The sequence below is a fragment of the Arvicola amphibius genome, chromosome 12, assembly GCF_903992535.2.
Source record: "Arvicola amphibius chromosome 12, mArvAmp1.2, whole genome shotgun sequence".
Classification (NCBI taxonomy): Eukaryota; Metazoa; Chordata; class Mammalia; order Rodentia; family Cricetidae; genus Arvicola; species Arvicola amphibius.
In genome coordinates this window covers 478,778-504,295 of record NC_052058.2, presented here as the reverse complement: position 1 = coordinate 504,295, position 25,518 = coordinate 478,778, and the positions used below count along the sequence as shown (strand labels likewise).

The following is a 25,518-nucleotide window of genomic DNA, read 5'->3' as shown; positions in this document are numbered from 1 at the left end:
TATTAGACCAAGCAGGTGCCTTAGGCAGGTAAGGAGAAACAGATGTAACACATCTTCACATAATTAAACCACATCTTTATATCATTAAGCAAATGCAGCATGAACAAATGGAACACACCTTTACACAGTTAAAGTAATATTCTGCAGCATAAACAAATGTAACACATCTTTACATAGTTAAATAATATTCCACAACAACCCACCCCTTGTTTGACCTGGGCATCTTTCTTGCTATCTCTCTTAAGCTCACTTAAATGAATTTTATTCTTTACCTAGAGAGAGAAAAGAGGAAGAAGCCAAAACCACGCTCTTCCAGCCTCTGCTAAGGTGGGAAGAAAACCAGAAGTTCCACCCTCAGTATTATCTTGGGAGGCCAGGCATATATGAATAGAGGATGGGCAAACCAAATTAGGAGTATGAACAGGGAGCAGGAAGATGGATGGTGGGAAACACAAAGCAGGGAGAGCAGAAGGGAAAACAGTGAACGCCAAAGCCAATAACGGGACTCACGGTAAAACGGAGGCACAGCCTCAGCCGAGAGCAAAGAGGCTGTTGCTGAGCAAAAGCATCTGAGCAGAGAATAAAGCAGATGTCCATAGTTGATGACTTGATCTCTGCAGGGTTGGGGACAATTTTCTCAGACTTTGTCACTCGGATACTAAATACAATGTTGGACAGTTCCACTACATTCTGTCATTCCATGTACAGCCTTGAGCTGGTTACTTAACCTCCCTGGAATGCTATTCCAAACCTGTGAAATGGTAACTTGTTTTGGTAGGATACAATATAACGACCTAGGTATAATTTCTGTCTCATTCTGAGCACTTCATAAGTGAAGAAACAGCAAGCATCATTGTCAGAGAAATCTCCCGCCCCCGGGAGATGATGGACAGTATGTTTTATTTCTCCTTGTGCCTATAAGTCAGGAGACAGGCCTAAGGAAGACAGTGTTCTAGGGTGCAATCAAGTTTTAGGAATCTCCTCAAGCTCATCTGACTTTGAGGGAGGCCCAAACTTTGCCCCTCCAAGGCCCCACCCAGGCCTGCCTGAGTCTGTGGTTGCAGGCAACCAGTCTAACCACTTTTCCCCAGCTGCCAAGCCCCTAGGACCTCCAGCACCTCCCACTCTGCTTCCTTCTGCAGCTCTTTAGATCCCCCAGCTGTAATTAATCAGCCGCATCTGCTCATCTTGCCCCTGAGCAACTTTGTGGCAGTTCCCTCAAAATGTTCAATTAGTGGCTGCAAGAATGAGGGCAGTTATAACATCACTGTGCTGCTTCCAGGTCATGGCAGCACAAAGGAAAACAAATATGACAGAGTCCGGAAAGACTAGAAACTGAGCTGAAATGCTTCTAGGGTGCTCACCAGGGCTCCATTTGACTATACAGCTGTTTAAGGTAGGTCTGAGCCTGTGGAGAAGAGGATTGCCAAACCAAATGCTCCAAAAGCTTTGCACTCATTAGTCATCTACTGTGAGCCCATGAGCTGTGCCCAAGAAGGCTAGTGGCTTCTCATCCAAGCCCTTGCCATGTACCTTGCTGTCTTCGTTATCCTGGTTTTAACATGTGTTAATCAATAGCTGCATGGCAAGGGCTTGGATAAGCTACTTCATGTTTGAGAGAGTTTATTGCTTACTAGGCTGAACCCTAAAGCATTTCTCTTAGATCCTGCAAAACACAGGCTACCTTTCCCCTCTGTAACTAGATACCAATCATCATAAGGTGACGGGATAACTTAAGGCCCCACTAAAATACAAACATAGACTAAATTTGGTGGCATCTGCCTGTGATACTAGTGCTCAGAAGTCTGAGACAGGGGGCGGGAGAGATGGCTCAGCGGTTAAGAGCATTGCCTGGTCTTCCAAAGGTCCTGAGTTCAATTCCTAGCAACCACATGGTGGCTCACAACCATCTGTAATTAGGTCTGGTGCCCTCTTCTGGCCTGCAGGAATACACACAGACAGAATATTGTATACATAATAAATATTAAAAAAAAGAAGTCTGAGACAGGAGTATCAAAGCCAGCCTGAGTTACATCAATGAAAGCCTGACCAAAAACACATGCGCGCGCGTGCACACACACACACACACACACACACACACAAATACAGAGTTCTTTAGAAAGGAGAGAACCCCATAAAAAGTTCCCTAAATGGGGAAAGAAACCTCAAGGAGAAAAACAACACAAAGCATAGGAAAGATGCCCAAGGTTTACCTTCTGCTAGATACTGCCCACAACAAGTCTCATGAATGGTGTGTATGACAAGCAGAGAAATGATGTAATCACAGGCCCCCCTGACTGCACATTGATTACTTAGGCACTCACTCAAACCTCAGCCTTGTATGGGTCACTCTGCCCCAGAAAATGGCAGAAACACCAGGATCCACAGCAAAGAATACACCCACCCTGCGCAAAAGGTTCCAAAACTCTTCAGAGGAGTTGCAGACAGCATTACAAAGGCAAAGGTCAGGGAGTGTAATTTCTGTCTTCAGTCTGTGAAAGATATTTGATGAGGAGGTATCTGCTCAGTTCTCCATTCCATGAAGAACCAAATTAGAAATTGGATTAAATTAAAATAAGAGGATTATAGGAAGGTGTTCTGAGTGGTTGCAGGAATACACTAAAACACTTCCAATCAACAATTCGGCACCCGCTTCTTCCAGTCATAGTTAAAGAACACAATTTGTTCTAGAATTTTATACAGACCGGCATTTCTTATTAACGGGAACTGGGGCTATTTGTTGATGGTTGGTCTGAGCTAGGCAGTATGCTAAATATCAGGTTGCTAAGAAAAGCACAGTCGTCTCTGTCGTGAGATAATTCATTCGTCATTGGTGAAATGGGCAGTGAAGAGCCTGCCTGGCCATGGTCTTTGAGATGGTCCCCAAGGTCCTGTCCTCAGCACCACCACTTCCTGGCTAAGCTTATCCTGTCAGAAAGTTCCAAGTTATTCTCCCACCTGGTCACTTGGTATCTGTCATGGACTCTTTGATTCACAAGTTCTCCTTCCAGATCAACAGGAAAATTTATACATACCATCTCTTAGCTTCTCCCTATATGCAATGCTCTTCTCATCTGTAAGTCCTGTGTGTAGGGAAGCACAGAGCTGGGAATTATACTTTGTTATGCCCCACTCTCTAAACTAACATGCTAGAGCCTTCCAAATATTAGCTAACTTAATCCTGGCATCTTCCCTTTGAAGCCAGCAAGATTGTCATTTTTCTTCAGATGAGTATGTTCAAGGTCACATAGCTCAGGAGTATCAGAGCTGCTTTCCAAACCTCAGGTCTGCCAGACACCAGAGGCTACCTGATCTCTTATTGCTGCAGATACTCCCCGGGTACCAGAAGTCTCACTTCCTTACCCCAGAGCAGTCAGAAGTACACAGGCCATCTGAAACCAGATGCCAAGATAGGCAAAAAATGTCCAACACCCCAGCCATGTCTGAGTTTATTCTGTGTTAGTGGAGGCTTCAGTATTACTCTACTGCCTTCTGACCACCCTCAACCTTCCCTTAAAGCCACACTGCTCCTTTTGATCAGAAAGGCCTTTCCTGGGCTTTTGCAGGCAATAACTGGACACTTAGGCAGTTTTCCTCTATAAACCCATACATAAATCTACCTGCCAGTAGCATTGAGGCATAATGAAATGTCGTTGGCATCCTGAAAGTCCATGCTACTTGTAAAAACAACCCTGAGGACAGAGTCTCACTGGGGAGGAACCTGGGAACTTATGAGCTGCCTACTTTGAAATGTTGTCCTGGAGGGGTATTATTCTTTCTTTCTCTGAACACCAGATCTTTCTCACCAGGCTTCTTTCCTGTACCCTGCACAGTTGGTTCTGGGAAGGAATAATGATGTGCATGCCGGATTCTTGTGACTCGGAGCACCATATATATATCATGGCCTTGTACTCTTCTCAGACATCTGAAAAGATTATGATAGACCGGCTTCTTTGTTTTTTCCTTTTAAATTGTTTTATTGAACTATATATTTTTCTCTTCTCCCCTCCCTTCCTCTCCTTTCCCCTTCTACCTTCTCCCATGATCCCCCATGCTTTCAATTTACTCAGAAGATCTTGTCTTTTTCTACTTCCCATGTAAATTAGATCCATGTATGTTTCTCTTAGGGTCCTCTTTGTTGGATAGATGGGTTTCTATGGGGTGCTTTCCTCTTTTGCTTTGTTCTAAGCACAGAATGCCAACCTGGGCCTTTCTGACTTTTGAACTGAGGCAAAGCAAATGCATTGAAAGACATAGATCATCTTTAAGTGTTTTTGTGTGTGTGTGTGTGTGTGGGTGGGTGTGTGTGGGGGGGGTGTGCACGTGCATACGTGTGTGTGCATAAAGAAACCTACAGAAGCCATAAGAGGATGTCGGGTCCCCTGGAGGTCCAGTTAAGTTACAAGAAATTGTATGCCACCCACTGTGAGTAAAGGGAATCAAACTTTGGCCTCTGCAAGAGCAACAAGTGCTTGATCAGCTGAGCCCTCTCTCCAGCCATGACACAGAGATTTTTTTTTAAAGCACCTAGTATAGGAACCACTAATCTCTGGTAGGACACAGAGGGCATATGACAGAATGGAAGATACAGCTGAAGGGATCAGGGAGACCAGAATCTAGGGGAACTTTGCCTCAGTAAAGCGGCTAGAACCCTTGGCAGCTGTGAGACCTCCATGGAGGAACATGGAGACCTTTTTGGTCAGAGTGAGTGAGATATGAAGCCTGCTTAAGTGAGAACTGAAAGGACCTTGACCTTATTAATTATACATGACAGATGAAGGAAAAGTAACTATCGAAGACGCTTGCAAAATTTCTAGCCAGGAGCTTAGTGATCCCATTTACCTTGAAAGAAAATCTGAGAGGATAATTGGGCCTTGGTAGAAGGAAGAAAAATTAAGAGTTCATTTTTAGATATTGTGAAACCTGGGGCACCTGGCAGACATTCAGGTGGAAGTGGAGATGTCCTGTAGCAGTTGAATATATGGCTATGAAGCTCAGGAGAGAGGTATGAGCTGACAACAGAGATTTGGAAGTCATCAGTAGTGGCGCCTCGGGAACCCTTCTGCAAGTCAGATGATCACAGATACTCAGCTATATTTTGGAAATCCAAACTTTTCCAAGTAATTTTTGTTTTAATCAAAACTGTAATCTATGTATTTCTTTAAGCTCAAGACTGGGTACTGCTTAGCTGTTCTTTACTGTGAACTATTGGGCCACATATTCCTAGTGATGAAAATATAAGAGATAGTCCATAAAAAAAAAGACTCTCAACCCACCCAACCCACTCCCTCTAGTTTCTATCCCCCCAACTCCCACCCCCAGTTTATCCAGGGGATCTTTTCTACTTCCCCTTCCCTGGGAAATCCATGCATCCCTCTTTGGGACCTCCTTGTTATCTACAGTCAGGGAGCCTGAATGGGATCGACCAAGGCCCTCTGCATGTGTGTGACAATGTGAGTGTAACTTGATCTCTTAGTAAGGCTTCTCACAGTGAGAGCAGGACCTCTCCTGCTGGATTACCTGTCCTCAAGTTCACAAGATTTCCTGGGGAAGAGCTCTGCCCTGCCTCAATTTGAGGCACCATGCTTTGTGTAAAAACCAGAGGCCCATTCCTTTCTGAATGGAGATGGAAGAGGAGTGGATGGGGAGGGGCTAGGTTGGAAAGGGGAGGAGAACGAAGCAGAGAAGGGAGGGAAACTGGTTGGTATGTAAATAAACGAAAGAAAAAAAGTTACTTAAAAAAAAAGCTTAAAATAATCCTCTCCCAAAGACCCAGTTTCCTCGGCATTTCCCAAGCCCAAGGATCTGGTCTGATAATCAGGGAAGGTTTCAGTTTGTACACCAGCAGCAGATAGCTGGACTCATACATATCTTTGACATATACTTTCATGCCGAGATTCCAACACTTGCTTATAATTTACCCAAACGTCTTCTCTATGCTGATTTACACTTATGAGCAGCTCTGTGCTAACAGACTGACCCTGCCGCCCAGTACCTGTACCTAATGTTCCATGTTGGAAGAAGCTGCTGTCACGGCTGAGCAACAGGGGAGCTGCACTATGAAACCTTCCCGAAGCAGAGTATGCATATGCTACCTGCAAGACGAGAGTATTTTTAGGCTTTCCAGAAAGATTTCATTTCACAAGTTTTTTTTTTTCTTTTCTGAAAGGTTGTAATTAACTGCAGTGAGCAAAAGAGTATATGTTTAAAAAAAAAAATAAAAGTGGGAGGAAAGGAACCAAGGAAAGGAAACGACCAGCACGGTTCTGTCCAACCTGTTAAGTAGGTGGATTCCTGCCATACAGGTGCTGGGGTTGGGGCGGAGGTGGGTGGAACATCGGGAAACCCAATGCAAATGGGTCCAACAGAACCGGGAGCTAAAAGTGTGTGTTCTCCTATTGATGCTCTTCTGCAAAGGTAGAAGCAGCTCCTTCCCTTCCCTCTCATGACAAGGGTCTGTCTCTCAAGGCAGGATCCTTGGCCTTTGAAAAACTGTGCCAGGGCCAAGCAGAATATTCAGAGCACACTGTTCTTGGACATTTTCGTTTCTAAGGACGGAAGAAGCACAGAGGTTTCTACTCCTCCAAGCCTTTTCTCTTCCACGCTGTCCTTCCTTCTTTTACCTCCCCCAACACATGGATATGCCTGTGAGTTTCCTTGGTGATTTCTCCCATGATCTACTCGATGTGTTTAGTTTTATTTATAAGGTGGAGTATTTTATTCCAAGAAAAGGGATTCAGAGTCACAGACAAGATGACAGTGAGTGAAATCAGTCCCCAGAACAGTGTTCTCAGGGCCTTGCAGGCAAGTTTCAGGAAGCAGTACCATTGAAGGCCCATAGACATGGAAGGGAAGTCAGCAGACTCAATCAATTCTAGCTTGGCACCTTACAACACTAAGGCAAAGTCAGATCAGCATGCCACCAATGATGAGGTAGGGAGAGCTATCCCCACCCACACTCCATCTCTTACTTGCTGGCTAGGCCATGGGGTCCATGTCTGTAACGGTGACAGGACTCAGGGTATCTCCGTCACCAGAGGAGCATTTCCCTTTCCACCTAGACTCATCCTGTAACTGGAAGTTTCTCTCCTGCCCACCAGTTCCTGAATAACCACACTGAGGCTTAATATTAATTACAACTCTTTGGTCTATTAGCTCAGGCTTATTATTTACTAGCTCTTACAAGTTAAATTAACCCATTTCACTTATTTTATATTTTACCTTGTGGCTGTTGTAGTACTTCATGTCTTGCTTCTCCAGTGGTTGCGGGCATCTCCCTGACTCCACCCTTTTATTCCCTGTCTCTCTGCTTGGATTGCCTAGCTATATTCTGCCTGACTATGGTACAAATCAGCCTTTTTTTCCGCTTCAAGACAGAGTTTCTCTGTGTAACAGCCCTACTCTTCTGGAACTCACTGTATAGACCCGGCTGGCCTCGAACTCACAAAGATCCACCTCTCTTTCTCTCTCTCTCTCTCTCTCTCTCTCTCTCTCTCTCTCTCTCTCTCTCCCCCTCCCTCCCTCTCTCTCTCTCTCTCTCTCTCTCTCTCTCTCTCTCTCTCTCTCTCGTGCTGGGATTAAAGGCATGTGCCACCACTGCCCAGCTAAATCAGCTTCTTTATTAACAAATGGTAATAAGACATATTCACGGCATACAGAAGGGCATCCCACATCATCACCCATAATGACTGCTGCTCCAGTCCTAACAGAAGTCAATTGTGCTGGATGATTTTATGTCAGCTTGATATAAGCTGAAGTCATCTGAAAAGAGAGTGTCTCAATTGAGAAAACACCCCCGTAAGACTGTGTTGTAGGCAAGCCTTAATTAGTGGTTGATAGGGGAGGGTCCAGTCCATTATGGCTGGTGGTCCTGAGTTCTATGAGAAAGTAGGCTAAGCAAGCTATGAGGAACAAGCCAGGAAGCAGCTCCGTTCCATGGTCTCTGCATCAGCTCCTGCCTCCAGGTTGCTGCCCTGTTTGAGTTCCTACCCTCACTGTTTTTGATGATGTAGAACTGTGATCAAAATAAACCCGTTCCTCCCCAGCTTGCTTTTGGTCGTGGTGTTTCATCACAGCAATAAAAATCCCAACTAAGACAACCAGCGTGTATAGTCTTAAGGAGACTGTTCATGTCCAAGAACACAAAGGCAGTGTGTCTCTGCCCAGGGGAACCATCCTGGGGTTGTAGTGGACTATTGGTCTCAATCAAGTCTTGCCTTTCTTATAATGCAGTGGAAATAGTCACCTTTTTATTGCTGTGTACAAGTTGCCTGAGATTTTGGATCCATCGAACATCCTAGCACTCATTCTTCTCTCTATAAAATGACAATCTTAGAATAAAATACTCTGAGACACTCCCACCTCTACGCCAAGGTTGACAATTACGAATTCCTCTGTCCCTTGGAACTGAGTTCACTCAGGATCATTATTAGCTAATCACTTCTCACTTCAGGTAACTGCAGACTTCAAAGCATGAACATATTCAATGGGATTTACTAGATTCCAGAGAAGTGTATACTTTGGTGTTCTGATTCTGCCACTCCTTTCTTTTTGGGTTAAAGCAAAATGAGATAAATCATCATTTGGCAACTGAAATTAAGGAATGAATAAATAAATAAATAAATGATCCTTGCTAGCAGGAAGCCAGCAAAGGTTTGTAAAATCTAAAGTCACTTCTTGGCTCTCACATGTATTGAGAGAAACTACGGTAAGCACTCTGAATCTGTGATGTTCTCCTCAGCCATCCAGTCCCCACCTGCTCCAAATGCCCACTGCTTTCCCTGTTTCTGTCTGCCCACTGCAGACCCCAGACTAGAACTATTCATTAGTCTTTGTTATCATTTCCTTCCTGACTATAAGTTCCCGAGGACAAATCTGCACTGTGTTCACCATTTTATCCTTCAGGGTCTAGCTCAGAAGTAGCAATAACAGCAGTGTCATAGTTGCAAAGCCTCATAGTGCACACAAAACTTCAAGAACTAATGCTGTTTGGGTTTTCCATTCTCACTATAGCTTGGTAAACATGGTAATATGCTCTTCACAGAAAAAGAGCTGAAGTTCGCAGAGATTATGTAACTTGATCAGCTAGTGAAATAGAGATGGACATAAATCAGGGATGTTCTTAGGAGAGTTCAGAACTTTCTGTTGTTGTTTTTAATGGATGGATAAATGGGTGCATGGGCAGGTGGATGGATAGATGGGTGAATGATCCAAGGAAGTAGTGTAAAACAGAAGTTATCAGTATTCTGCACAAGCTGAAAAGAAGACACTCATAATCTAGGAGTCTCGTCATAGTTCCTAAGCACCCTGCTCTTGGGGAGGGAAAGGGACTTGTTCTATTCCTGTGGATGACTCAGTCAGTGGCTAACCCCTCCTTCCTCCTACAGATTTTGACAGTATCAGGACCACCTGAAGGAGGGACTCGTGTGACCATCCATGGAGTGAACCTGGGCTTGGACTTCTCTGAGATCGCTCATCATGTGCAGGTGGCTGGAGTGCCCTGCACACCCCTGCCAGGGGAATACATCATCGCTGAACAGTGAGTCCACCTTGCTGGTTTCATGCCTCTGAGCTTCAGAGTGGAGAGTCTCTGTACTTCCTTCTCTGGGGCTTTCCCAAGCACCTTTCATATCACTTCCTCCTGTGGAAAATGCCCCGGGAGGTCTTTCCAGGGTGGTTCTGCCCTCAGAGGGCCTGTTCCAGTTGCTTCCCTGTACCTAGACTCCTCAGGCATCAGGGTGCCAGGTGCCTATGCTGCCCCTCATTTAGTCTTTGCCTGCCTGTTGGCATGAATGTTGAAAGCCCCTCTGGGACCTCTTGGCCCCTCCTCCTAGCCTAACCCCATTGAAATGCATGCTACAGGGTAGGCTGTGGGCAACAATTTGTTTGGTGCGTGGGGCTCTGACAACAGCTTAATCTGAACAGGGCTTCTACTGGAGCCGATTCATTTATTTCACTAAGGGAAATGTCAGCTGGAAATTAGAAAATAGGCATGTAGTGGCGTGCAGGCAGGCAAGCTCAGGAGTGACATATGTTCCAATGGGGTGTTCCCTAGGCACTGGATACTATAGTCTGTGGATTGGTGGGCAGGAAGTAGGTCAGAATCTGGGGGTGAGAAGAAGGAGTAACAAGGGAAGGGAGCCACTAGATCCTTCTTCATGGTTTGTCATGTGATATTAGGTCAAGGTCTCCTTCATATCCACTGAGTGTGCAGCTCTGTGTGTTTCGGGAGCTGATACGGGCTTGACTTGAGCTCAGGCTTTTCTCCCCTACCCTGCTCCTCTGCAGCCTCAGGCTTCTCTGAGAGTCACTTCTCAATGGCAGCCATAAAAATGACATCACTTTATTTTCCATCAGCAATTTTTAGTTTACAGGACACTTTCCCATTCACTGTCTCTCCCTATTTTTTAAAATTATTCTAATTTCTGGCAAGTAAACTGCTGTAAAAGTTGACAAGAGCAAAAGTTGGGGAAACATGAAATGATTTTTCTCCAGTCCCTTGGGAAGTAAACGCTATGGGAGAATCCAGTCCTAAATCTCCTAACTCCTAGTTCAGGCCTGTTTCCCTGACACAGCAACCATGGCCTGGATGCTCCATGACTCATCCATCACCCATGGCTCTGAACCTCAATGGGCCTTGATTAGAATCTAGCATAACAAAGAGAAGAGTCAGTGGCAGAAGGGGTAAATTCCCAGACTCTTGGGGCTGTGTAAGAACTCCACAGGTGAGAAGGTGTAGTGAGGAGCTGCGGGCAGGCCTGCTTTTAGTCCCTCCTGGCTCCGGGCTGTCTGGCTAGCTTGTGCCCCGAAATAACAACACACAAACTATATTCATTTCATCAAGAAGGAAATAGAGCTGGCCTGATCCCTCCGATTCTCTAGATCTCTGATTCTTCATTGACAACCTTATCTCATAAGGAATGAACTTTGAGGGAGTGGTGACTAGGCCTATAGAAAAGCCATCAGGAAGGCATCAGTATGTCTGTGGATCCACATTAGAAGGTAAACACTTGGGAACCAGGACTATCTGCAGGAGGTCTCATGGTCACATGGTCTAGAGTTCTGTGCACTTGACCACACAGACCCCAAATCCACCTAGACCTCAAGATCCTGCCATGGTCTCACTTGCGGGTCTTCTTGCTGGAAGACTCAGACTTTAGGGTGAGGAGTGTAAACTGTGAGGCAGCTGGACCCAGAACTTTCCCAAGACTTGAATTAAACCGTTTTGACATTGGCTTCTCTGCTAGCCAGCCCTGAGACTTCAGCAAGCCATTTAGTTTTTAACCTTCATCTAATGGACTGCCAGAAATTTTAGTTCTGTTTATGAAATCAAGAGTAATTCTTGACCTAGGACTGTGCGGGGAAAGTACCCAGATGAACTAGAAGTGTGGTTGTGAAAAAACCTTGGGGACTCAGCCATTCCAGGCATGTTGAGGTCAATGGTGGCCCTTGAAAGCTGCCCCTTCCTTGTTTTGGCCACAGAATAGGCAGGAAGCAGTGAACAACACCCAGCCACCCCAAGCCTCACTGGTCACAGCCTGGCTTCTAGCTGTGCCAGGCTCATTACCACTCCTAAGGTTCCAGAGTTTGTTAGCATTATTAAGCCTCCATCCTAGGCAGTGAGCAGCAGGTGCAATCATTACAGATGTCTGCAAGAGATGAATTTGGCTAACTGGGCTCAGTACAGAATCCTGGGCACAAGCCGGATTAGCGGGTGAGGTAATGATTCACCATATGCTTGTGTCTGCTATCTATCATTCCACAATTAGGTTAATATTGGTTTAAAGGCCCTGATTAGTCCTGCAGTCAACGCCCCGCATGTCTGTGGAGGGCAAGGTGATTTAGCCACAGGACATTTTCTGGGCAGTGGAATGCAGGTTCAGATTTCAACTCAGCATCTCCAGAGGCAAGGGCTTGCTCTCTCAGCTGACCTCCGTCTCATCTGCTCTGTCTGTGAACCCAGACACCTCTGTATGGGTACTGGATCTCTGTGCTTCAGGAAATGAGCCACCATGTCTGTGGGAGATGGTGTGGTATAGAAATAATAAGAAAACTGAGCTGATGTCAGGAGCCTGGGGGTGGGGGGCAAGCTGTATTTCAGTTGCTGATGAACTGAATAGAACTGGGCAAGTCAATTTGCTCCCTGATCCTCAAATGGTCCGTCTGTAACACAGGAACAGCTGATGTGTACAATCCCCCCAAGTGGTCCTCAAGAGGCTAGAGCAATCTGACCCATAGAATCTGCAACACTCACCCCCCAACTAGAAAATTTATAGGTGGCACTAATATGATTCCAGAAGACCTCTGTCAATTAATTGTCAAATCTTCAAATGGAAACTGGACAGTTGTTTGACCCAACTTACTTTATAAGCGTAAAATTTTATCATTGCAAGTCATTGCCTCCTAATAATACATAGGGAGCCTGGGAGCAACCAGGAACACAGAGGACATGTAAATTGGGTAGCCTCCCAGAAATTAAACCGGATAATATAAATGAGGCCTGGGGAGACAGCAATATATAACCTACTGCCTGTAATGGTCCACAGCCAAGAAGAGGAGTCATCAAGTGACTAACTCTCAGAACCTTAGGAAATGAGTGGGGTTGTCTCCTATATTTTCCAAAATCTTCAATTACTACTACAATGCCTGTGCTGCCCCTCCCTTAAAATCCAGAACGTTCTATTAAATCCAGCATCTGAGACAAGTGTGATGACACATGTCTGTAGATCCAGCTACTCAGGAAGCTGAAGCAGGAGTACTGCTTAAATCCATAAACTTGAGCCCAGCCTGGAAAATGTAGTGAGACTTTGTCATAGATAGATAGATAGATAGATAGATAGATAGATAGATAGATAGATAGATAGATAGATAGATAGATGATACATAGATACATAGATAGATAGATGATAGATAGATAGATACATAGATACATACATACATACTTACATAGATACATACACACATACATACATGCATAGATAGATAGATAGATAGATAGATAGATAGATAGATAGATAGATAGATGATACATAGATAGATGATACATAGATACATACATAGATAGATAGATACATAGATAGATAGATAGATAGATAGATAGATAGATAGATAGATAGATACATAGATACATACATACATACATACTTACATAGATACATACACACATACATACATGCACAGATAGATAGATAGATAGATAGATAGATAGATAGATAGATAGATAGATAGATAGATAGATAGATGATAGATAGGCCAGTGTCCACAAAATGGAGTGATCAAAGGTACAAACTTCAGATTGAGGCTCACCTATCTTTCAATCAGGACTCCTCCACTTGATGGAATGTGACCCTAAATAAGCCATGTAGCATCCCTGAGGCTTGGTTGCCTGTAAGTCTGAAATAAGACCCTTCCTGGAGCAGAGGATTGCTGTGTCATGGGGTTCCATCTTGTGGGCTGCCTCTACTGTCAGCAGCGATAGCTCTTGTCATTAAGTTATATTTTCGACTGTGGCATAACCCTCCTTCACTTCTGCAGCTCATCTCCCTGAGCTAAGACAGTGTCCTACGGACACTCATGTCCTCTACACCCTGCCTGGTCGATCGGGCTCACAAGTGAAGGGAAAAGAGGGAGACAGTTCTATTCCATTCACAATGCTACTTGATTTCCTGAAAACTCCAGTCTGACTTCTCAGACATGGCCATGGAGACCCTTGTTCATAGCCTGCTGCTGACCTCAACCCCCTCCCTAGTCACACTGCAGGTGAGACAGAGCTCAGCTGCTACTTGAGGATGCCATGTCTCAGGCCTATTCAAGCATGGCATTCAAAGCCAGCTGAAGAGACTCGGTTCAGACACTAGGGTTGGCCCAATCTCTTCTGTCACTCTTCTCACAGATGCTCCACACATAAAGCTCAGCTTTTAGAACATGAACCCCAAGCAAGAAAATGTTCAGAACCTAGAAAGACATTCTGAAGCCCAGCCCATTCCTAAGCCTTCTATGAATTGTTGAAAGGGGCAGGCTAGACCTTTTTCTGAAACAGGCCCAAGAGCAATAGTTCAGTCTTTCCCATAACTTTCACATGTCCTGCAACCTCCTTTTTCCACAGTAATTTCTTCCTGTGCTGGATCTCTCCCACAGAGTGCACACGGGCCATGAATGAGGAAAGAGCTAGCCCTTGATCAGAAGAAATGGGAAGGCTCATCTGCTTCCCAGTCCCACATTCACTGTGCTCCAGAATTAGCTGACTCTTCAGAGTTCTTTCAGGGGTTCAAGGGTGACTGTAGAAAGTCAGGGACTCCAAAACAAAAGCAAGGTCCAGCACCAAAAACAGTGTTTGAGTTGTTACTCCAAGCAAGTAGCAGCATGAAAATTAACAAACACAGCACCTTAGATTAAGCTTCTCAGATGCTTCCTAATGAGCTTTAGATGACAACATGCTAAACACTAATTGATTGTTACTGTCATGCTTATGTGTGTTCATAATGAATTTACTTATTCATAGATAAAGTAAAGGGAGAACATTCTTCCATGAAGTGCTTTCTTGTTACATCTTATGTGTTAAATGTAGTAAGATGGTTATTGTATGCTAAGTAAATATTTACCAGGAGTCGAAGTACTCATTGAAGATTGACTGTTATGGAGGAGATGGAGACCAGTGGCATGGTGTGTGTGTGTGTGTGTGTGTGTGTGTGAGAGAGAGAGAGAGAGAGAGAGAGAGAGAGAGAGAGAGAGAGAGAGAGAGATCCGTTTTATGCGAGTTTTATTACATTGAAATGAAGTCAATGTTTAGTTACCTTCTTTCTTAGAGAAACTATTCAGATAAGCATTGCTCTGTTAAACACAGGTCTTCCCACTGTGCCAGGATAATACAGGAGATTAATGAGGAGGGAATTTGCTTTCCTGACTCCCCACTAAGCAAGCTTAGCACAGACACTGCTCTTCCTATCTGAAATGGGGTCAGGAGGCAAGAAGAGGCTTTCTTTCCTCCTTTCCTGGCTCCCTATTTGCTGAGACTAGTAGGACCCTCTCCTGCCTACCCCAGACCCAGCATTCCAGGCAAGGACTCCCTCAAAAGTCTAATTTCCTCAATCCTACCCATCCCCTGCAACCCACCCTTTCTGTAAGGCATTGTGACTTAAGGGGTCAGTGTTTAACTGTTCTGTAACATCTCAGGAGCCAGGGAAATCACCAGGGGGTATTGATCTGACCTGCAGAGAAAGCACAGAGCATCTTCCTCCAGCCCACCTGCCAGTGTGAGATGTGACTTCTAACCAAGGCCATGTCACCCACTAAGTATGTTCAGCCTTGATTAAGTGTCACTTGGCACCTAATGAACCCAGCCACCACCACTGTTTTACCCACTTCCAAGGGCCTGCACTTCTGCCATTGTGCTGGGAGATGCTGCTTGGCTGCTCACATTATCTCACCAGATTATCTAGCCCCATTGAAAACTCACTGCAGGAAAGAGACTACAGCCGAATCAGCCAGTGTGACAAATAATCACTCACTTGTGCTCTTAGGGAGAGCTGCTGTGTTGTTGGCTACTGCATAGCAGAAAACACCAACTAAGTACTGCCCCTTCATCACTTATTCCACCAATCCTAGAAATGATCCATGGTGAGACCCTGCACTAGATGTTCATGGGAATGGTAGTAGAATTAAGCTACATAGTATATCAGAAGCACCCACAGCTTTTTATACATAATCACATCTAACCTCTCACTGTGCAGATGAGATGAAGCTCAGGCGGCCAGAACTATACCAATGGTCACATGGGTATTAAACTGAACCATGGTCTAGCCCTATAGCAAGACAATGATCACTGCTTGACAAGGGTCACTTGCTGACTGCTGAGCAAATGAGTAGCGATTGCGGCCTTGTCAAGCCTCTCACTGGAAAGTGTGCTGTCTTCTCAGGATCGTCTGTGAGATGGGCCATGCCCCTGTGGGTGCTACGTCTGGGCCTGTACGCCTGTGCATTGGGGAATGCAATGAAGAGTTCATGACAAATTCTCACCAGCAGTACACTTTCGTGGTAAGTACTGGAACCAAGGCTGACCGCAGAGCCAGCAAGGACACACATTTGCTCCAGACTTCTAGAAAAATCTCATATGCCCCTCCTAGCCAAGCAGATCTTGACAACCAATAAAAGGGAATTTTTGGCCTCCCTGCTTAGAAGCCTCTCTTTCTGGAGTTAAATAGTCACATGTGACTTTAAGCAAACCAAAGAAAAACCAGAGACTTTGGAATCCCAGAGTCCCAGAGAACCATAGTTCAGAGTTCTAAATGGGGCTTTCTTAGAAAAAGGATTCTAGATGGAAGACTGGGTTCCCTTTTGTTCCTCCAGTGTGACATTGTTGTCTAATTTCAGCCTAATGAGGATAGACTAATTAACTAATTTATATTTATTCATATGCTTTGGTTTTTGATATTTTAAGGGAAGAGTTAGAAGAGTCACTGTAATCTGGCAGTTCTGTGTGTCAGTATGGTTACACATACATTTGCACCTCAACCAAAGACATTTCATTGTGCTCAAACAACAGGCAGTTTTGGTATCAAGGCTTCCTGTGAGGCTGGCACTAAACTCATGCCAAACCAATACATTGCTTCTGAGGCCCTGGAGTCTACCTAGGTTCAATTCATCCTGAATCAATACATTGCGTTGGGACCCTTAAGTTCCTTTTCTAAAACTTACCAACCTCTCCACATTGAATATTTTATTAAAAAGCGTTAGGGACAGCAAATTGGGTCAAATCAGCCTTGCTAAGAATGTAAAAAAATCATTAAGCCACAAAATTCTTTTCCCCTAAAAGTGTTTTACTACTTTGTCTAGAGCTTCTAGGCCCATGTTCTCAGTTTAGCATTGCTACCTTTTCCTTTGTACTTTTCTCTCTCAGATTGGCCTGTCTGCAACCGCTGTACCTCATTTCCTTCTCAGGGGACATGGGGAGCAAAGAGAAAAGATAGAGAGAGAGTTATAAATATCAGAACTGGGAAGGGCCCAAAGGCCCATCTTACCTTCCTCAATGGACAAGGCAGCAAACTGAAATTCAGAATAATCCCATGACCCACCTCAGGGCCATGGATAGTGAGGAGCTGGTACAGAGTAGAATCCACTCACTAGGTTAAATTCGCTTCCCAAGCTACGAGTGGTGCCCTGTGCCTTTGATCCCAGCCCTCAGGAGGTGAAGACAGGAGGATCTCACTCAAAGTCAAGGCCAGCCTGAGCTACAGGCTGAGTGTTGTTAGACTATCTAACAAGAAAACAAAATTATAAACAAACAAAAACCATTTTCCATACCACTGCCAACTAGGCAGAAGCAATTCTTTCTGGCTTAGGTCAACTTCTTGGTGTGTAATAGGCTAGAAAAAAATTTTTTTAAGTTGTAGCTTAATGTACAACTGAGCCTGCTAGCAAGTGATAGTCTCATCCACCAGTAAGGGTCAGAATAGCCATGTTTAACATTTATTGATGGTACCAGAAGTCCACAGTGCTTAGGTCAGAACAAGAGGACATTTATATGGACTATTCATAGAGGCTACAGTCTATCAGCTGCCAAACTTAAGCAAGAACATTTTACTCAGTCCTATTGATTTGTGCCAAGGAAATCAGGATAGGTTCTATATTAAGCAGCATTTTCAAATTGTTTTCAATTTTCAAACTAATTGATAAATTAGTCAGTGTCATGTCAGCTTCCCTTCAGTATTGTGAGTATAAGACTCCCCAGGGAGTTAATTAATCCCAATGTATGGCAGCCCTTCACCTTCCCTGAACAGACCTCCAGACAAAGCAGTGATGTTTGAAATGACAAAAGGCAGGAAAAGTACCTTAGCTCCTAGCATGATGATTAGCCCTCTTACTGTTAGGTCTAGCCTTGGACCTAAGCTGTGAATGTTCCTCTTCTTTTCAAAGAACCCTTCTGTGCTGTCACTCAGCCCCATCCGGGGACCAGAGTCAGGAGGTACCAAGGTGACCATCACAGGCCATTACCTTGGTGCTGGGAGCAGCGTGGCAGTGTACCTGGGCAATCAGACCTGCAAATTCGATGGGTAAGTTAAACTTGAAGGATGACGTGTTGTTGTTGCCTTGGCATGCCTATTGTCTCCTTGTCATTGGTCCTTTCCTTGGCCCAAACAATGGCCCATACCAGCCATTGTTAGAAATGTATGCAGCTTATCAGTTTATGTCCCATAGATCAGAGGAGTTGGTAACATCTATAGGGAACTGGAAGGAAGGGCTATCAGAAGAGATGAGGAAAGATCCCAGTAGCTTCCCAGGCTGAGTTTCACTGTAGGGACTTGAGACTTAGGGAGGTCACATGGTCTCAGCAAATTAAGGACAAATTTGTCCTCAGGATGATCTCCTGAGCATTAAAACAAACAGATGAAAATAGAAATCTAATATTGTCAGCCCATGAACCCGTGAACCATACCGATGCAGACTCCAGGAGAATTCTGAAGGAATCTATGGGTGAGGCCCCAGTTTGCCCAGTGTTGACCACCTGAGAGTGTTTCACTATTAACTCTGCAAGAGAAAGCCCCATGTGTTTATCACAATAGGAGGCTGGTATTGTGTGACTATATATTTACAACCTGACTAGAGTTAAGGAGTTCTCCGGAATCCTGTAGAGCCTTGTTTCTGCTCATGTTCTTTAAGTATCCCTTCTACTGTGCTCTCTCCCTAATCCAGCTAAGGTAAAAAGGAGGTACTGATGGACACTAGTGAAGGATATTTCTTTAGCACAGAAAATAAGAAAACCGCATACTGTGCCATGGGCCACACATAGGATAAGGAACATGCCTTTCAAGATAGCTCATGCCCATCTCTTTTTTCTTACCCCTTCTCTGTTTCCACATCAGGAGGTCAATGAATGAGATTTTCTGTGTTTCACCCCCATCCTCCAATGGACTGGGACCGGTCCCTGTCTCTGTGAGTGTTGACAGAGCCCGGATAGATAGCAGTCTGCAGTTTGAATACATAGATGACCCTCGGGTCCAACGCATTGAGCCAGAGTGGAGCATCACTAGGTACGTGAGATTGGAGAGGTACATCTTGAGGGATATAAGGTTGGCGGGACACATCCTCTGAAAGACAGTGAGGTTGGTGGAGTGTATCTGGAGGAAGGTGAGGTTAACAGGACTCACCCAGGCCCTACAGCCCAAGCATGGCTCATATCAGGTATCCCAATGGTTGAAGCTCACTGTACCAAATTTAAGGGGGTTTCACTTAACCTAGCTTCTGCTTGTTCCCAGTGGCCATACACCGCTAACTGTCACAGGCTTCAACTTGGATGTCATTCAGGAGCCAAAGATCCGAGTCAAGTTTAACGGCAAAGAATCTGTCAATGTGAGTAACCTTTGGTCTTCCGTTCCCTGGCCTCAGGTACCATGGCACTCTGCCCACATAGTACAAGGCCAGGAGCTAGGGATAAGGCATATGGATATACCTGATCACTAGGCATGGAACTTGACTGAAGACCTGACTCTGTAGTTATAGTTCCAAACAACTGAGCCTCTAAGAAACTAATGGGATAGCAGAATAATTTCAGAAGATGGTATAGCAGGGGTCTAAAAGGGTTGGCTGCTGAGTTTGACAGAGCACAAAAGGGTGATGCTCACTTCAGTGAAAATGTTCACTTAAAGACTAAATGAGAAACAGTATAGGAGATGGAAAGAAGTTCTTCCTCCACATTTAGGAATTTCTGTATTGGAAGCAAGACTCTGTCATTTAAGAGCTATGTGGCTTTGATCAAGTCCTTTAACTTCTCGAATCCTGTGCTCCTCACAGGCTGAAAGGCTTGCTTTCCAGTTTCAGAACAAGTCAGCCATGGAGTTAATGTTTTTACTTAATGTCAGCTACTGCAGACAGAATTCTGACCTGCTGGCAAGATGATCACAGCTTCTGCACTCCTCTGCATAGCTGCATAATGCATTCATTTCAGCTATGGATTTCTGTGATTTTCAAAAAAGTTCTCCTATTCTGATAAGAACAGAATGTCAAATAAGTTATTGAAAAGTTTCCAGTTTGTTCCTGCAGCACAGTCTCGCTCTTTTTAGCCATCATTTTGTGAACATTATTGTATTCATAATTATAGTACAGAACATGCTGTGATGACCATTATTATTACTATGAATTACTGCCATTACTCTGTGACCTTTGAGATACTGGTGAAGCCGAGATGGACATGCAAAATGTAAAATGATGTCTCTCCTCTTATCCCTGACACATGTCTAGCCTGCTGAATCTTCCTCAGAAAACAGAGGTGCAGAAAATAACAGAATGCTAGGCTGGACCAAGAAATGTCTTGAAGATCATCAGGTTCCCACACCTTCCTTGCATAGCAGAGAGACTTAGACCAGATGGGTAGATGACTTGCCTCCAGTCACAAGTGATTTGAGGCAAGTTCATGCTAGATTCCAGACTTTTCATAACTTGACCATGTGAGATGTTCATGGGACTGACTTCCCATCATTGTACGCTCAGCACTTTTGGCTAGGTAAACACATGCTCCCTACATCTAAGTACAGAACCTTCATGGAAAGAGCCTGGACCCTGTTTACCTACTGATAGCTAAGTCTTCTCTGGGCTCCCAATCACTGCTGTTCTGTCAAGTTTCTGAGACCCAGGGTGTTAGGAATAGGAGCCTTGAACTCACACCTAAGGTAGATTAAACCCTCTGCTCTCAAAAAATTAAATATGGTTTTTTAAATACAGATTTTCTTATCATTCCAACATGACCAAACAGAATGCAGCTCACAGATCAATTCTTAAGAGAAGGGAGCCCATGCCAAGGCAGAACACTGGTTCCTTCATGCAGAAACAGAAGAAAAAGCCAGCTCTAGCTCAGGTGCCCCAGGGCCAGAGGATTGATTGGTGTATCGCTGTTGCCTCTGAGACATGAGAGGCTGTTTCTGGCTGCTTGGTACAACCAGGAACAGCCCTTTGGGATGTTTAGGGCATATGGTCGTATGACATGAGGTGGTTTCAGTAAGAGCTGGCTCTGTCATTTTTCTACATACAAGGAATGCTAGCTGGTAGCAAGACTTTTGTTGTCTCAAGGAATTGAACAAGCTAGGGAAGAGTCCCTCTCCAGTTAGCAAGATCAGTATAATAAGACACAAATATACATAAGATGAAATGTAAATATAGTATAGAGAGAATCATGTGATGTTGGCATGAGGCAGACAAGAGACTCCCAAAAGCCACAGCTCTTGTCCTCAAGGAGAAAATACAGACCAAGAGTTTCCTTCTTATCCTGCAAAGTCACAGGCCCAGGTGTGGTCTCTCTCTCCTCCCTTTGGATTCATCTACATCTTAAGGACTTTCTCCTCACTGCCACCATAGCTACACGCAGTAGCTATGGAAATATGGAAATAGTGCAGTATTTCCAGGAACTAAAATATAGTTCCACCATCTGGAAAGTTGTAAGGCCCTAGGCCTACATAGCGACCTGCCTGGAAGTAATCAGGCTCTCAGGCCTGGATGGAAGGCAGTGTCCCTAAAATACAACCCCACAGCACTATGCCTCTGTTTACAGGGTGAGGAAAGGAAATGTTTTGCCCTTTTGGTCCATTTGGGCCCCAGCCTAGCGTTCCCCTACCTAGGGTTATCCTTTTTTCCTTGTGTTCCAAGCTCCCAGTAGCAGTGAAAAAGGCTGGCGCAAAGTCTCAAAATGCATAGGGATGTTGACAAGCAAAGTGTGATGAAGGGCAACACACGGAGTTCTCTTGTTTAGAACTGATTTTCTTATTCACACGGGAGCTTCATTTGTGTCTATGGAAACCGAGCCAATAAGGAGGAAGATGCCACAGCAACGGAGAATCACACTGAGCTGGGAGTCTTCCTTGTAGAACTAGGAATTTGATTCTAACTCAGCTGTACTTAATTAACAGCACCTGTCGCTTTTCCTGTGCCTCAGTATCCCCAGCTGCACCATGACATGGACGTTAAGTTGGAAAGGGGCTGCTGAAGTGTACAGGAAAAGGACAGGAATGGAAACTGATCCCTAACACAGCAAAGGGGCCACCGAGAAGCTGCTTTGTGAAGGAGAGTTAAGATTTAGATTTGAAGTTCTGATGTCACTTCTGCATATCAATTGTGGGATTCCCAGGAAATGAAACCATTTACATTCAGCTCTTTACTGTGTTAATGTCAGCTGTTTCACACAGGGACCTGTTTCCGGTCCTAAAGCCTGGGTGTGTGTATGTTGATCACACACACACACACTGCTAGGCAGGATGCACTAGAGTTCTTAAAGGTGTACTAGGCTGTTTCTTTGACAGCCCAGCTCCCACAGTGAAACTGAGCTAACTGTGATACATACAGAGTAAAAGTTAGAGGGCAAGCTGGAACCTGTTTTGTTCCCTAAGCCTCTTCCATGAGTCTATTCATAGTTTCTTTGGTTGGCTGCTGTCTGAGCCTCTGAACCAACCACTGCCAGAGAGAATAACCCACTGCTAAGCAGGGGCCAGCCCAGTAGAATTTGATAGCAGACCAGAAGTCTATCAAGAGACAAGGGATCACATGAACTCAGTGTCACTTCTAAGGTTCTACCCCAGTGCAGATAAAAGAGAACGTGGCTAGAGAAAAGATAGAAAGACCCTAAGATCCTAAGCAGGCAGGCTCCTGTTTTCTTATTCCTTTGTCCTGAAACATTAGCTGAACACCATGCAAGGTGCAACCTGCTCATCTCATCACTTCCTGCCCCACACCACACCACACACCCGTACTCACCCCACACAGACACACACCAACACACACCACACCATATCCCACACCACACACCAACATGCACCCCACACCACAGATTACTGACACACACCCCAACCCACACACCGACACACACCACACCACACCACACACTGACACACACTCCATTCTTCAGATGAGGGAAATCTTTCATGAATGCTGCTTCAGGCCATGTGAACCCACAGACGTCCCAGAGCATCTGGTTCTCCCCACCAGAGTGTTCCTCACCCATTCATGCATTTCACAGTACCGTGCCCTGTGCTGCCTCAGGCTCTCTGTGGACTAGCTTATAATGCTTGTTTAATTAATCTAGAGCTGTCCCTTGAGACTACTTCATTCTGTGCACCAGACTCTCAGCCCAGTGTCTGCCAGAAAACAGGTGCTCAAAACAGTGTCAATGAATAAATGAGCAGGGTTAAAGGCATCGTCACCACACTGGTCTTGAGGGCCTCGCATGTCTTGAAGGAAGTCAAGCAACCAGGGGGTAAGAGGAGATGATAGACCCACCTTCACCCACCAGGTGGTCATAATGTGTCTTCCTGCCTTCTAGGTGTGTACAGTGGTAAACACAACCACGCTGACCTGTCTGGCACCTTCTCTGACCAGTGACTACCGCCCAGGCCTGGACACTGTGGAACGGCCAGATGAGTTTGGGTTTGTCTTTAACAATGTGCAGTCTTTACTCATCTATAATGACACCAAGTTCATCTACTATCCCAACCCAACTTTTGAACTGCTCAGCCCCACTGGAATCTTGGATCAGAAACCAGGCTCACCCATCATCCTGAAGGTAGGAAACACGAATGGAGGGGAGAAGCCTGGGTAGTGGTGGGAGAGAGAGCTGCAGGCCCTTACCGTACCTTTAGGAGGCCAAATTTCCAGGTGGTAGCATCCAGGAATTTTGTTGCACCCCACCTGCCCTTTAAATCCCATGTGTCCTCCTCTCCATCTTTATTCATCCAGTATTTTGTTCCCTTCCTCTTCCCCAAACAACCCCTATTGCCATTTTGGGGGTGGGGAGTGTCTCCTTTATTCTGTGGCTGGTTGAAGTCTCCCTTAAAAACCTAACATGTAAAGATAGGGAGGAGAGATTATATGAGCAAAGGGGTCAAGATCATGATGGGGAAACTCACAGCTGCAGAACCTGCATAGGACCTAACTAGGCCCTCTAAATGTGGGTGACAGTATGGCAGCGGGACCAGGATTTATCACTAGTGCATGAACTGGCTTTTTAGAGCCCATTCCCTATGGAGGGATACCTTACCCACTTGTGATACAGTGGGGAGGGGCTTGGTCCTGCCTCAACTTGATATGACAGACTTTGTTGACTCCCCATGGAAGACCTTCCCCTTTCTGAGGAGTAAGCTAAGGGTAGGGTGCAGATGGAGGAGGAACTCTGGTTGGTATGTTTAAAAAAAAACTTTTAAATAAAAAAATTAAAAAGAAAACCTGACATGAAGGCATTTATTGATTTTTACATTGCTGCCCCACTCTGGCTCCTTTATCTCTTTTTAAGTAGGCAATTAATTTCTACTTGCATATGCCAATTCTCCTCATTAAGACACCTGTTTTTTACAGGGCAAAAATCTCTGCCCTCCTGCCTCTGGAGGGGCCAAACTAAACTACACAGTAATGATTGGAGAGACGCCTTGTGCAGTCACTGTGTCTGAGACGCAGCTGCTCTGTGAACCTCCCAACCTCACTGGGCAGCACAAGGTCATGGTGAGTGAACCCTCTTCTGTCTCTTTCCTCTGCCCAGCCTTACCACGCACGCACGAAGAAAGATTCCATTTCATCTCATTGCCTGACTCGTGCCCTCCCACGTTCCCTCCTCTCCACACCCTACACTAAAATGGATAGCAGATGGGAACATAAATAGGAAGACAGATCCCAAGGCAGGAATTGCTTAGTATCCAAATATGAACTGTGCTGTTGTAGTCTGTCCTGTCATTCCTCACACCGTAATACTGTAGGCTATGACGGCATGCCAGGGCTCTACACCTGTGTGCATCATGTGTGTCTGTATGTACAATGCGCAGGTTCACGTGGGTGGGATGGTGTTCTCACCTGGCTCGGTGAGTGTCATCTCCGACAGCTTGCTGACCCTGCCAGCCATCATCAGCATCGCGGCTGGCGGAAGCCTCCTCCTTATCATCGTCATCATCGTCCTCATTGCTTACAAACGCAAGTCTAGGGAAAATGACCTCACGCTCAAGCGGCTACAAATGCAGATGGACAACCTGGAGTCTAGGGTGGCCCTGGAGTGCAAGGAAGGTGAGTGCAAGTATATCCTCACCTCCCGGAACCTTTCTTCATTAATCTCATTACCCTTCTTGCATATAAAACCCTGACTATTCCTATCCTTTTCCCACAAGCCTTTATATTTTGCTCTGTCCCTGGGGTTAGAGAAGACCTAGCGGGAGACTCATGACTGAGGAAACAGGTCCATTGGCATTGCTCACTCTCCCTGCTTTACTGCAATCCAGCCCACTACTTGGCCAGCTGGTTCCCCCTCAGGACTTCGATGCCATCACAGTGAGAATTTGCCAGGCCTTACCATCTCTGACCAGATTCTTTAATTGCCAGTGTCTATCCCTTTACTGATATCCACAGAGGTACGTTTGCACTATATGGAAGCCACAGCAAGGAAAGTAGGAGAACCCTACCTTTGTCCTGGCCCACCATCTCCTAGGATTTGTTTTCTATCACTGTTATAGACTAAATGCTTCAAAGGCCATGCTTGTTGGCAGCCTTGGGTGTGAATGTGCGTAG

General features: G+C 45.0%; 1 protein-coding gene across 1 annotated transcript in view; it reads left to right on the top strand.

Moving 5' to 3' along the window:
• The window catches only part of Plxna2 (plexin A2), a 203,048-nt gene that overhangs the window by 159,418 nt on the left and 18,112 nt on the right, over window positions 1-25,518 (top strand). The window contains exons 13-20 of the mRNA XM_038348917.1: window positions 9,387-9,538; window positions 15,915-16,032; window positions 17,911-18,047; window positions 18,858-19,025; window positions 19,251-19,344; window positions 23,297-23,536; window positions 24,325-24,468; window positions 24,786-25,020. Of these exons, the coding sequence (XP_038204845.1) occupies window positions 9,387-9,538; window positions 15,915-16,032; window positions 17,911-18,047; window positions 18,858-19,025; window positions 19,251-19,344; window positions 23,297-23,536; window positions 24,325-24,468; window positions 24,786-25,020 (1,288 nt within the window). The remainder of the gene's footprint in view (window positions 1-9,386; window positions 9,539-15,914; window positions 16,033-17,910; window positions 18,048-18,857; window positions 19,026-19,250; window positions 19,345-23,296; window positions 23,537-24,324; window positions 24,469-24,785; window positions 25,021-25,518) is intronic.